The 13,326-nt window shown below is 46.7% G+C and overlaps 1 protein-coding gene across 1 annotated transcript; it reads right to left on the bottom strand.

Moving 5' to 3' along the window:
• Window positions 1-2,687: 2,687 nt before the first annotated feature.
• KRT38 (keratin 38, type I) lies at window positions 2,688-7,567 on the bottom strand. Its single transcript, XM_011998902.1, has 7 exons — window positions 6,648-7,567; window positions 6,378-6,460; window positions 5,429-5,585; window positions 4,930-5,091; window positions 4,724-4,849; window positions 4,327-4,547; window positions 2,688-4,045 (listed from the first exon to the last, which is right to left on the bottom strand). The coding sequence occupies exons 1-7, from the start codon at window positions 7,137-7,139 to the stop codon at window positions 3,928-3,930; spliced, it is 1,359 nt and encodes a 452-aa protein (XP_011854292.1). The 5' UTR covers window positions 7,140-7,567; the 3' UTR covers window positions 2,688-3,927.
• Between the last annotated feature and the right edge of the window lie 5,759 nt (window positions 7,568-13,326).

Genomic DNA, 13,326 nt, shown 5'->3' with positions numbered 1-13,326 from the left:
AAAAAAAAAAAAAAAAAATTCCAGTAGTATTGAATACTCTGATTTTGAAAGGTTCTGAAAGTCAAGTCTATCCCTGAGAGTTTATATTTCTCAGCTCAAGAGATGCCTTCAAGGTGAAGCTTTCTCCAGCGTCGCTGAGCATTCAATCAATTCCTCTTCTCTCTACTCACATTGACCCTTAGTTTACCTTGAATGTAACCCTCTTCGTTCTGTTGTTAGTGTTGTTGGAAATCCCTTGGAAGCAGGAATTTTATCTTACTTACTGCTTTTGTCTTGTTCGTCTCTGTAATTCCCAGTATATCACCTGATGTAACAAAGCACTCAATCAATAAAAACAGAAGTGACTAAAGGAGCTCAGCTCTGGAGTAAATCATACTCAGTATTATCCTTCACCACATCGGTGCATGGTGATACTCAGTAACTGTGTGCTGAGGGAATGCCTGCATGCGTGCATGAATAGACATAGCATAAAGCCAAACCGTAGCATGTTGCACCAATGATACAAAATCCTCGACTTCTAAACTCTGTGGTGCTAAATCAAGTCAGAATTAAGGCAAGACTTGTTTTCATTTAAAAATATATTTATATGAAAAGTCCTACAGAACATTCAAAGGTAGATCACATTTAACTTTGCATTTATCCCATGTCCTTTTATGAAAAGAAGAGAATTATATAAATTGGCTGTCTGGCCACCTTAAAGCCCACAACTGCTTCATCCCACCACTTGTGCAGGCAATCTCTGGAAAGAGAAGAGCCAGTTCATTTGGTTTTACATCACTGGGAAGGGCTCTTCTCTGCTAATGACATACTCTGCCTTCAAGAGTCGGTGTTTAACCCTTTTCAGACACTGATACTGACCCTTAAAATGTTCAACACAGACTTAGCAACAGTTGGGTAGCAATGAACTCAGGGCAGGGTCGCTGGTTTAGGAAACTGACTTTTATAACTGTCCTTCTATAAATCTTGCGCTAAACAAACCCACGTCTGTCTCCTTTCCAAATCACATTGTGTCGGTGACCCTGAGAAACAGGGGCATCCAAGGCTCACATTGCAGGATCTCCCTTTAAAAGGCAGCTTAGAGCCACTTGAAGGAACCCGGATGAGATACTCAGGTGATGTCATACCGTAAGAGTTGATTTGCAGCCAGAGCAATCTAGGTCCAAGTCCTGGCTCAAACGCTTGCTAAATGCGTATCTTCAGTCAAGTTATTTAACCTTTGAGAGCTTCATCTTTCAGAAGCGGTTCTGATGTCTGCCCTCCGAGAGTGCTGTAGCGCGGCACTCCGTTCTCAGAGGGAAGAGACGGCCTTTAACGCCAGGCAGGAGGAAACCACTGCTACATAAAACTCCACTTGAAAACTGTGCAGTTACTTTCAAATGTTTATTTTAACAATCGAAGAGAAAGAAAGCAAAAGCAGGCCTCAAGGGATGTAGATGCTGCTGTTGGTAGTAAGGCAGGAAATCTACCAGGTACAGTCAGGAGACTGAGGCTGGCCTGAAGCAGGAGACGCTTTTCTAAAAAGCAGCATCTCCAAGACACACATCAACACCACAGGTCCCGTGTTCATTTGCTTCTCTTCTCAGAAAAAGTCGCCCCTGTAGAGGAAGCTTTCTAACTCAGATCATGAAGGAGAAAAAAGAAACAAAAAAGCCAGTTTCCTGAAAGATTCTTGTTCTTGCTTCATAACATAGCCTAGTCAGTCAGGTTCAGACAAAATGACTTGGTAGCATGAGAGGGTCTTCCAGAAGGACACGCCTTGCCACCAGGCCCACCTTTAGCACTTCAAGCTGAAGCCCCCCAATGCAACTAGACAGTTCCTTCCCTAGGAAAAGGAGGCTGGCTTGAACCATGCCTTTACTCTGACATCAGCGGTCCATGTCACTTCTCCATTTCCCCTGGTTGCTTTTTCTCCGATGAAGCTACAAGACGTGATGAGGAGTGAGACTAAACTCAGAGCTATTTTTCCAACGAAAACTAGCTGGTAATTGCATTCAGAAATCAGGACCACAAATGGGCTTCATCTGCATTCCCCCAGAGTCTCCAAATTGAAGTTCTGCAGGGATCATAATGGCCCTTGGAATTACTGAGTGCCTCACAAGACTCAGGTGTGTTCTCGCATCACTTTAACCCTGGTGAACCCAAAGGGGAAAAATGGAAACAACATCACCCATGAAAGTGGGTCCTCTCCCCTTGGATGGTCTCAATAGAAAGGAGTTGCTAAGAAGGTTCTGCCCCTCAAAGCAAAGTTTTCTCATTCTTTGGCCTAATGCAAATACTCAAATACAGTCTGCTCTGGGAAGCAAGTTATTATGTGCACCATTTTGTTTCTGATTAAATTTAGATGCTAGAGGAAATTCATTTACCTGCCTGTACGAAGAAGCCTGAGGTCACGGGTAGCCCTTAAACCTGGCCATGTGGGTCAGCCTCTGCACTCCTTAAACATTATACAATCAATACTGGCTCCAGGTGAGGTTTCTTTGTGTGCTTTCTCCTTTTCAAGGTATTTTTATTTCTGTTATCTTAGAATCCATGACAGATCTGAGATATAAGTATGAACAATAACATTATCCCTGTTTTACCGCAGGAGGAAAAAAGTGCTGAGGCTTAGGTGTGTGAAGTGATGATTCAAAAACCCCACAACAAGTCAAAGATAAAGTCAGGACTAGACGTGTTCGTTCTTTCAACAGATATTTATTAAGCATCTATTGTGTACCAAGCAGTGGGCTAGGCTCTGGGGATGCAGAAATGAACAATTGCTAATCTTGGGTAAGCATTTTGATTGGGAAAACAATAGATACAGAGGCAAGTTCAGCTGTTGGCGTTGCTAATGAGCAGGACAGAGTGCCAGGGCTGTGAGTCCTTTAGGCTGGTAACCAAACAGGAGCTCTCAGAGGAAGAAACTTTCAGCTGACCTGAACATTTATAAGGAGGGGGAAGAGCACCCCAGAGGGAACGAAGAGCAGGGACAGGTCTCCAGGCATGTCCAAGGAACAGAAAGGCCAGTGTGGCTGAATCGTGGTAAGGAAGGTAGAGAGCATGAAGACAAGAGGTGGAAGCACGTCGTACTTAGCAAATCTCTACCCATAAATCAATAGGTTTCAATACTTCAGGAGAAAATACTAGAAAAAAATGAAGTCATTGTTCAGATTTTAGACTGGAAGAATTAGACAGGGACAGGGGTTATAGCCAGACAAGTCTTGAGAATCAGAATTTATAGAGACAAAAAAAGAAAAATTTCTTAATCTGAACGTTCCTTTCACATAGAAAGAAGCTATGGAAGCCATATGTAAGAGGCTGTGTTGCCACAGAAGGGGCAAGCCTGGTCCTTTGTCAAAGCTAGAACCCCTGAAGTAGAAAGACTCAGAATTTGATACAAGGAAAGTTTCCACTTAATCAGCTTCCAAGATAGGGAGGCAGGACGATAGAAGAAGGGAATTAGAAAAGACAGGGTCAGGTACAAATCTGGTTCTATTTCCCTCTCCCTGGGGCCATAATCCAGGCTGGCAATGTTAGAAACAACCCAAGAAATGTGGGAATCTCAGACAGTAAAGTCTGTTCTTCACTTCCTTTGTCATAAACTATAAAAAAATTCAAGTTAAAGTTGGTATTCTTGAAGTGCAAGTGCAATTTTAAATCATGCCGTATTCCTACTTCAAATTGCTTTTCAACCTTATGCCTCTCCAATCCAGATATTCTGAGCCACCATGAGTGGCTGCAATCCAGCCACTGAGGGCATAGAGCTCACCTGGGAAAACCAAGAGCGCGAAAGGAAGGATTTTCATCAAGATTCCACCATCCCTGGTATCTCATAGCCTTTGGACAGGCCTATACATACAGAAAGCTAGAAGCCAAATTTTCTAAAGGTATAACAAGCATCTCTCTTTGGGTATCCCTCGCCTTAGCCAGCCCCTGCGGGTCCACAGGAATTCAGAATCGGCTTCCAGTGGTGCTGGCTCCACAGGTGGTGTAGGGTCCACAGCTTGAGCGAGGAGCACAGGGGGCGGTCACACAGGAGGGAGGCGTGGAGCATGGATTGCAGGGGAGTCTGCAGAGAGAACAAGGTGAGGGAAGTGAGAGGCAAGGAATGAATGGGGTCTCAGTGCCATGTGAGGGCATAAGGAAGGGGTCCCTACTGCAAAATAACCGTGGATGGACATTTCCCTTCACTCTGTCAACCACATGGAGTGTGCAGGACAGAGCAATGACTCACTGAAAAGGAGTGCACAGACAGCCTCATTCTATGTAGAGACAGCCCTTCTGCTGCCCTGAGGACCTCATGAGAATTGGGTAAATGATTCGGCCAGGAATTGCCCAGATCACACGTACTTGCAGTCCTCACTCTCCAGAAGATTCCGGTACGTGGCAATCTCATTCTCTAGCCGGGCCTTCACGTCCAGCAGCACCTGGTACTCCTGGTTCTGCCGCTCCAGGTCAGCCCGGATCTCGGACAGCTGCTCCTCCACGTTGCTGATGAGGCTCTGCATCTGGGCCAGCTCCGTGCCGAAGCGGTCCTCAGCTTCACACAGGGAGTTCTGCAGACAGTCCTTCTGTAGTGGGAAATAAGGGGATAAAATGTGCAAGGCCCCCAGGGAAACTGCTAATGCCCCAAATTTTGATGGTGATAACAGGTGGGAGAAACCTGGGCGGTGAGACCTCCAAAATAAAAGGCTACTAGGCCATGGCACGGGGCATTTGCAGTGCAGTGAGGGTGAAGGACACATACCAAGGTGTGCTGGGCTTGGCGCTCCACCTCCAGGGCATTCACCGTGCATCTCAGCTCCAGGATCTCCGACTGGCAGCACTGCAGCTCCTCGGAGCAGGACATGGCCTGCAGGCTGATGCCTTCAGACTAGAGCACAGAGAGACATAGTCACCTCCCTGCCCAGATGGAGGCCAGGTACCCCCTGCTTCTGTACCTCCTCCGTTCACCTGGGCTTGGAACCACTGTTCTACATCCTGGCGGTTGGTCTCCAGCATGGCCTCATACTGAGCCCGCATCTCCCCCAGCACCCTGTTCAGGTCAATGGTGGGCTCAATGTCCAGCTCGATCCGGAGCTTCTCCCCCAGCTGACTCCTCAGAATCTTTACTTCCTGCAGAAAGGAGGAAGGGACAGACAGCCTGTGTGAGGAGAGGACCTTTGATGGAGCAGACAGCACCAGGACCCTGACCCTGCAAGCAGTAGCAGGGGAGTCCCACACACAAGCAAATGGGAAAGTCTTGCTGAGAGTGCAGTGGGGAGAGCCCACCTGGACACCTTCCTCGTGCCCAAGGCAAGTCTGCACAGAGGACCACTGCACCCTCAGACTCACCTCAGCCCTGCATCCTGATGCCAGCTGAGCCCAGACAATGCTCTGAGAGCCCCGGGGCCAGGGAGCTCCCCTGTCTGCCCAGCGCCCTCCCCAGGAGTCTGAGCGGCCAGGGCCACACCTGCTCATGGTTGCTCTTGAGGGAGAGCTGCTCCTCCTTCAGGGACTCCTGCTGGGCCTCCAGGTCAGCCTTGGCCAGGGTCGCGTCATCCAGGAGCTTCTGCGTCCCACACTGGTCCGCCTCTACCAGCTGGCGTAGGGAGCGCTCACTCTCCAGCCTTCCGTCACGGGAGGTACAGGGTCAACAAGAATGCCCCAAGAGCCCCTCTCGGCTGCCCTGCCTTCCTACCTCCCACACCACCTTGGATCCTTATTTGTTCACTGTTTAGCCCTCTGGCCTCGAAGGTGAATTAGACACAGCCCCCCTTCTCAAAGAGCTCATGGTCTAATGAAGCAATCACAACACTACATTGCACAATATACATTTTTGCCATTGTATTCTGTGGCAACTGCAGTTCAGGAAGATGAACTGACTTGCCTAAGATCATGCATCTTGGGACCAACACTCGTGCCATTGCGGGGACTGTCAGTTACCGAAGATAAGCAATAGCCAGGTGCCTGATCGTGATCTGCGGCTCCTTATGCCTTACTTTTCAGCTGTCTTCCCCTCTCTCATTTTTGCCTAGGTACCTTATGCCTGGTACCTTAGGGCTCCATAATTAAATCTGAACAAAGACTCATCTGTAAACGACTTCTCTGACTTATATATGAAACCCAATGGCTGTCTTGCTCAGTTCATCCTTGAAATCCCCTCATTTTGCTCCTGGTGAATGAACTCAGGCTCCCTTATCCTCCATTTTAGGGAAATAAATGAAGGAGGACAAACATATATGCTTGGATTAATGAGGAGTTTTCCCTTCCATCTTTCATCAGCTTTGATTGTAATGAAAATTTTACTGTGGAGAATCTAGCAAGAAGACAGGACAAACATTCACTCACTCAACAAGTATTTGGGCACCGGGATGGAGGGTGGGGAGGGAGTCACCCTGGCCCTCCTCCACCTGACTTACTTGATCCTAAAGTCATCGGCAGCCAGCTTAGCATTGTCAATTTGTACAATCAGCCTGGCATTCTCGGCCTTGCTGCACAGGATCTGAGGAAAACGGAAAGACGGTTCACACACAAAGCATCATACTCTAAGCTCTCACTCCACGTGTGGTGTCTACGCTCATGTCCAAGAGAAACCAAGAACTCAAAGCTCTCTGGACCTTATGTGGATTCCTCCTGCGAAGGCTTCTGCCTTCTTAGACCCAGCACACCCAAGCGATCCCACACCTCACCTTCTGCTGGAGCTCCTCGATGGTGCGGAAGTAGGACTGGTAGTCCGGGCACACAGTGGACTCGTGGCACTTGCTCCTCTCGAGGAGTGTGGCCTCCAGCTCCGCGTTCTCCCGCTCCAGCTGGCGCACCTTCTCCAGGTAGTTGGCCAGGCGGTCGTTCAGGAACTGCATGGTCTCCTTCTCATGGCCATTCAGGGTGTTTTCACCATAGGCCCCACAGATTCCAATGTTGCCAGGAATGTGACAGGTCCCTGGCAAGGGACAAGCATTGTGGCAGGTTGGAGGCAGACAGAGGCTGGGACGGCCCAGGGGAGTCGACCCCACGCGGACTCGGTTGGCATGTGCCACGTTGGCCAAAAGGCACATGGGGGCAACGTTGGCCTCTGCCCCAGGCTGGCACCCAACGTCGATAGGACAGACAGAGACATTTCTTGCTCCAGGAGCCATGGTGCAAACCAGAGGGCATGAGGAGCTGCTGTAGGAGGAGGTCATGGTGTAGGGCTGAGACTGCACAGGAGCTTCAGATCAGCTGGGAAGGCTGAGCCACTGAGACTGAGGCCTCCTCTCCTCCCAGCCCTTTTATACCCCGTCCTGGGTGGGTGTTGGCTCCAATGCTTTGACCTCCTGCCTTGATTATCTACCTGTTGTGGTGCCATCATCCTGTTACTCAGCTGCTGAGTTTACCATGAAAAGTTTCTCAGCTCATTAAAGGAATGTTGATGAATCTGAGATGCCTCTTGGCTCTTTGAAATCAGGTTGGCTGCTGGTGGGAGGTCAGAAGGTTTTTATTATTTTTCAAAGAAGCAAAGTTATTTTAGCCATCAGATGCTTAGACCTTGACTGGGTTTGGCCTCTTTATGGATGTGTCCACTCTGGAGACACAAACTTTCCTGTTGGTCAGTGGTGTAGCAGGAGGACTAACCCTTGTAATGGCAATGGTTCTCACTTGGGTTAAGACTCAACCAGCCTTCCCTATCCAGGGAAGAAACTGAGTCTTGGTATTGGTGGATGTTACGGCCTTGGGTTATCAAGAAGTCCTACATTTCTTCTTTCTTTAATTGGTTGCCTTTCAGACTCACTTTGAGGAGCAACAAGACTTAGATGAATCCATTCACTCAACACACATCCCCTGGCTATGTCCCATTTGCCAGGCACCTTGCTGACACTTGACATATAGTTGGTTAAGCACAGAACAGTTCCTGTCATTGGGGAACAACTGTAACTTGGATAGATGTGATGTTTCAAGCAAGGTATCTGAGAAGCTCATGAAAATGAGGATGACTCCGAAAACCATGGTTTATCTCGACCAAGAAGGCAAGCTCAAGAAGCCAGAAAAAAACAAAAAGAAATGAGCAATAATCTTACTGAACCTCAAATAAGAACTTTGAGAAAAGAACTCATGAAAGCCAAAGAACATTGAGTGATCAGAGCCTCTGTGGGCTCTCTTCATACCTTGCTTCCTTGATTCTAAAATCAGTCATGAGCCTTCACCCTATGAGCTAGGGGATTGAGCAGTGATACCTTTTAATCTTTACTTCCAACCTGGGAGGTGGGTACTCTTAATTTTACGAAATAAATAAATAAGCCATTGAGGACAAGAGATGTGAAGTCATTTTTCTAAGATCAACCTCACTATAAAGTATAAAGCCTATTCTCAACATCAGCTTCTTTCAACTGCAGAAGCTATTTCTTCACCTTGACTACCACCAAATCTCCCACCCCCAAGGATAACTACTGTGTCATTGCTAGAACTAAGAAGGATTCAAAGGCCTAGAAACCAGGCAAGAAGTTGAAGTGAAGATGTAAAACAAAAATCTGACGTTGTGTATTTTTCCCTTTGTATCTCAGAAAATACCTCAGATGTGGAGGTATTGATACAACAAAACAGAGTTTCTCCAAGGGCTAAATCAGAAGATGCCAGGGGAAAACGCTGTCTCTAAAATGGTTATATTACACATTCCACATTTAGATAGTTCTTGGTACTAGGGATCCAAGACACATGACTGCTGAGATCCCAAAAGTTTTCTTCCAAAATTTGTGACAGTAGATACATAGACCCCTGAGACTGAGAAAAACCTAATGTGGAACAATCCAAAGCGATTATAACTAGAAGTTACAGAAAATGAGTTTTTGCCAAGTCCCCTGAGCATTGAACAAAAGCTGAACATACATCTCTATAGGGATCAGATGTGCATACGTGAAACACAGGCTATTGGAGTTCTATCAAGAAGAAAAACAGAATTTGAGCATTCAGTCCAGATTGGGTTTCTAGTCAGAGCTCACCAATCAATAACCCTTTACAGACAGCATCATTGGGAGACATCACCAGGGCAGGCTGTCCCATCCTCCAGAGGCCACTGGGTGCAATCTGCATATGTTACATCTTCAAACACCCTTTTGTTACTCTCCTCTGCCTCATCACATAGCAACAAGCTTCTCTATAAATCAGAGAGCCAGACTTTTAAAGTCATTTCCTTTGATTTGCTAAGTAGCACCCATCTTTTGGCTTTATCCTCTGTCCAGATTCATTCCATGGGCTAAAAGCCATGATTTTGTCCATTCACGATACATGACGCTTGTTAGTTACTTTATAACATCACTGCTGAAGCCTTGTGTGTCCAGATGACACCCCACTCTGCTCACTGGCTTGGGTCCTGGCTTGGGCTTCTACCATGTACTGTTTTGCATAATGACACTGATGTGGCGTGGCGCTTTGTAAAGTTGCTTGGTTCCACTGACTTGTATTTTCTCAAAGGAGGTGAAGGAGCGGGTGGGGATCCTAAGACTCTGTTTCTTCCCAACTCTTTAAAAAGAGTCCCTGTGCCCCTGGTGACCAAATACGAGGCCAGGTTCAGTAACAAGAAGTGATGAACACAGAGTGTGAGAGATGGGAGCCTGCCGCCCTCCTTCATTCACCTGTGTGCACGACATTCTCTGCGTGGATTCTGACTTTACACATGCCAGTCTCTAGAGGCATGAAGTCTACTGCAAATGGAGGTGAGGAGCTGTGGTCTTGGCATGCCGTTTTCACTAATTTGGATACATAGGGGCGTATCTGAACCAGTGGGAGAGAAAGGTGTGGAGCTGTAGGCTAGCACCTGGAGATTGTGCTTAACTCACAGCTTATCTTTTCTGTGTTATGGCTTCTACTGCTGGAACATGCAGGGAAGCATCTAGGGAATTGTGTCCTGTGTGGGAACATCACCCATCACACATTGCAGTGAATGTAAAGATTTATGACAAGTACTGTATGTAAAGCTAGTGCTGCCACATCTCCAGGGTGTTAGAAAATGGTGTCCCAAACAATCCTAGATCAGGAAACCATGAAGACTCTTGAGAGAAGAGGCTGAGCATATAAATTTATTATTCTAGGTATCCAACTCCTGAGGCTTTGATGAATGGAAAAGGCACCCTTCTGTTCAAATTAAATATGATTTTATCTGTATATGAATGTCTGCTCATTTGTGATTAAGAAATACAAACTAAAGAGATATTGTTTTCTTATCAGGTTTTGATAAGTTGGATAATAGCACATAATGTTGGCAAGAGTGTGGGAAACAAGTCCCATCCTCTCCTGTGGATGACAATCACGAGCTTCCACCTCTGCACATAGGCACAGAAACTACGGCCCATGCATTGGGACCTGTGAGCCTCACACTTGCCTCTGATGGCATCGTTTGCTGCTCCAGGCTTCACTGCAATCAACGCACTTGGAGAGTAGCTCAGGAGGCACACACTGCCCTGGCAAGCAATGGTGAGGGAACAATGGTGAGGGAAGAGATTCCAGAAGATGAATTGGAAAGAGTTGGAAAATCTTTGAGAAGCAAGACTGTAAGAAGGGAAGAAAATATAGGATTCTGTTTTGGCCAGAGTGAAAACAGATCTTTGGCAGAGGTCAAAGATCCTCATGGCGGAAAATATTGAAAACACTGCTTTCTGTTGCTCATTACAAACCCCTGATTATGAAATCATGTGACCGTTCTCTGACACAGATAGATTGAGCTGTGTGGGCTCAGTCATGCTCTCTGCAAAGCCTTCTCTGGCTTCCCAGGTAGGCAGCTCTCCCTCTGCTGACACACTCCTCCCACCCTGGGAAACTGTAGCTGTATCAGAGGTGGTAGCTTCCCACCATGGACTTGGGATCTCCTGGACATCAGGGAGTTTGTCTCATTGCTTTTTCCTCTTTCATCTCCATATCCCCAGACCCTGGCACAGAGCCTGGCTGCAGAGTAGGGTTCTGAATCCATGTGTGTTTAATTATGTAAGCAGGTAATAAGAAACATAGTAGGACCAAGCAAAGACATTTGTATGCTGAACCAATGAAGTGAAATTATAGATTCTTAAGCAATGTGGATAAATACACAACCAGAGATATGCCAACAACTTAGCTTTCTGGGGGGAAAACCCCTCCAGTTTGTAGTGTAGGCCAATTTCTGTGGTGTAAATACTCCCACAATAGCCAACTTCAAGCAAACAATACGACGTCACTGAATGTGGAGTTGGAAAGAGATGTGAAAAATCGGCTCTCGTAAGTTAGTAAGAGTTAGCTCCAGCATACCACTTGATCCCACTTTCTAAAGCCAAAATCATGACAATACATTTCTTACATAGTAATTTTTTTGATCAATCCTACAGAGAAACCAAAGGTAGATCGCATTTGATGACATAGGCAAGAGAGGAAGGCAGTATGGTCATGGTGCCACCCACAACTGCTTCATCATCTCACCAGTCACTGAGACGCTCTGGTTCCCCTCAGAGACCCACAGTCCCAGCTGCAAACTCAGGCAGCCTCTGGAAAGGGCAGAACCAGCTAGTTTAATTGCACATCACTGGGAACAACCCTTCTCTGCTCATGCAGGATGCTTCTCTCAAGTCACCCTCAACCCTTTTTCAGATAGTGACACTGACCGAGGAAAGGTACAAGCCCAAGTGAGGCACTTAGCAAGCATTAGGCAGGGATAAGCCAGCACAGAGGAGACGACGTTTGATAAAGAAAACTGTATAAATTTATGTTGGTTTTTATGTTGTGTTGAGAAAAATTACTCTCTGGACATTTTCTTAAGCTGGTCATGTCAGCCTGTAGGGCAGTGTTCTCAGAGTCTGGTTTCTTAGCCAGTAGCATCAGTATCTCCCAGGAACTTGTTAGAAATCCACATTCTCAGATGCCCACTCCAAACCTACTGAATGCAGGAACTCTGGGTACAAGGGAGGGGGCAGCAATCTGTGTTTTCCCTTGTTTGTGTGTGTGTGTGTTTTGTTTTTGTTTTTTTTGAAACAGGGTCTCACTCTGTCACCCAGGCTGGAGTGCAATGACACAATCTCAGCTCACTGTAGCCTCGACCTCCTAGGCTTAAGCAATCCTCCCACCTCAGCCTCCCCAGTAGAGGGGACTACATGCACATGCCACCACGCCCAGCTAATTTTTGTATTTTTTGTAAAGACAGGGTTTTGCCATGTTGCCCAGGCTGGTCATGAATGCCTAGGCTCAAGTGATCTGCTCGCTTCAACTTCCCAAACTGCTGGGATTACAGGTGTGAACCACCACACCCGGCCACAATCTGTTTTAACAAGCCATCCAGGTGATTGTAAGGAATGCTCAAACGTGATAACCATTGCTCTAAGAAAAGGGAATAGTCCCAGATACAGTGATTAGAAACGTCTGGGACAAACAGGCTTCCCCTCCCCTCACACCCCCTTGGAAACCAGTTGAGAACGACTTCTACCTTTGACAGCACATCAGAATCCCCCAGGGGGCTGTCTCATCCTTACAAGGAGCCCACCCTGAATCCTCTCTCAGGGTGCACTGTCTATTCTGTTATTTAAAAAAAATAAAAAGGCCAGGCATGGTGGCTCATGCCCATAATCCCAGCATTTTGAGAGGCTGAGGCGGGTGGATCACCTGAGGTCGGGAGTTCGAGACCAGCCTGGCCAACATGGCAAAGCCCCATCTCCACTAAAAATACAAAAAAAATTAGCCGAGCATGGTGGTGCATGCCTGTAATCCCAGTTACTTGGGAGGCTGAGACAGAAGAATAACTTAAACTGAGGAGGCGGAGGTTGCATTGACCCGAGATAGCGCCACTGCACTCCAGCCTGGGCGACAGAGCCAGACTCCATCTCAAAAAAAAAAAAAAATCCCCTGGGGAGTTTTTAGAACTTCTGATGCCCAAGCCACACCCAGACCGATGGCCCCAGAATCCCTGGAGGTGGAGCCCAACATCACTGTTTTGTAAAGCTCTCCAGACGGTTCCAAAGAGCAGCCATGGTTGAGAAGCAAGGACTTAGAAGAACAAGAAAAGAAAGGATAGCAAAGGTGATACAGTCAAAAGCAGCACTTTGGGTCAGAGTGCAGATTCTGGCTTTACTATTTTCTTGTAAGCCATGGAGCTTTTATTTTCCTTTATTGGAAATAAGGATTATAAAACCCACCCTGACATTTATTTGGGAGAATTTACGCTCCAGAAAGCAGTCGTCAGTTGCTAATAAAACTACTTTTAATAAAGCAGTACAGGGTTGCAAGACCTTATCTGCAATTTTGAAATCCAAAAAATTCTGAATACCAAGTTTTCTCATGACTCATTGGTCTTTGTATAGTGTTTATCTCTCTCTCTCTCTCTTTCTCTCTCTCTCTCTCTCGAGACGGAGTCTCACTCTGTCGCCCAGGCTGCTGTGCAGTGGT

Source organism: Mandrillus leucophaeus, unplaced genomic scaffold (assembly GCF_000951045.1).
Source record: "Mandrillus leucophaeus isolate KB7577 unplaced genomic scaffold, Mleu.le_1.0 Scaffold58, whole genome shotgun sequence".
Lineage (NCBI taxonomy): Eukaryota > Metazoa > Chordata > Mammalia > Primates > Cercopithecidae > Mandrillus > Mandrillus leucophaeus.
This window is presented reverse-complemented; position numbering and strand designations above follow the sequence as displayed.

What these genes read in the sequence shown, in the direction of transcription:
- KRT38 (XM_011998902.1), bottom strand. Translation starts at nt 7,139, where the DNA reads ATGACCTCCTCCTACAGCAGCTCCTCATGCCCTCTGGTTTGCACCATG. An exon ending in TCAAGAGCAACCATGAGCAG is followed by an intron (nt 5,092 to 5,428) that starts GTGTGGCCCTGG and finishes TCCTTTCTGCAG; the next exon opens with GAAGTAAAGATTCTGAGGAG. An exon ending in AACAGTGGTTCCAAGCCCAG is followed by an intron (nt 4,850 to 4,929) that starts GTGAACGGAGGA and finishes TCTGTGCTCTAG; the next exon opens with TCTGAAGGCATCAGCCTGCA.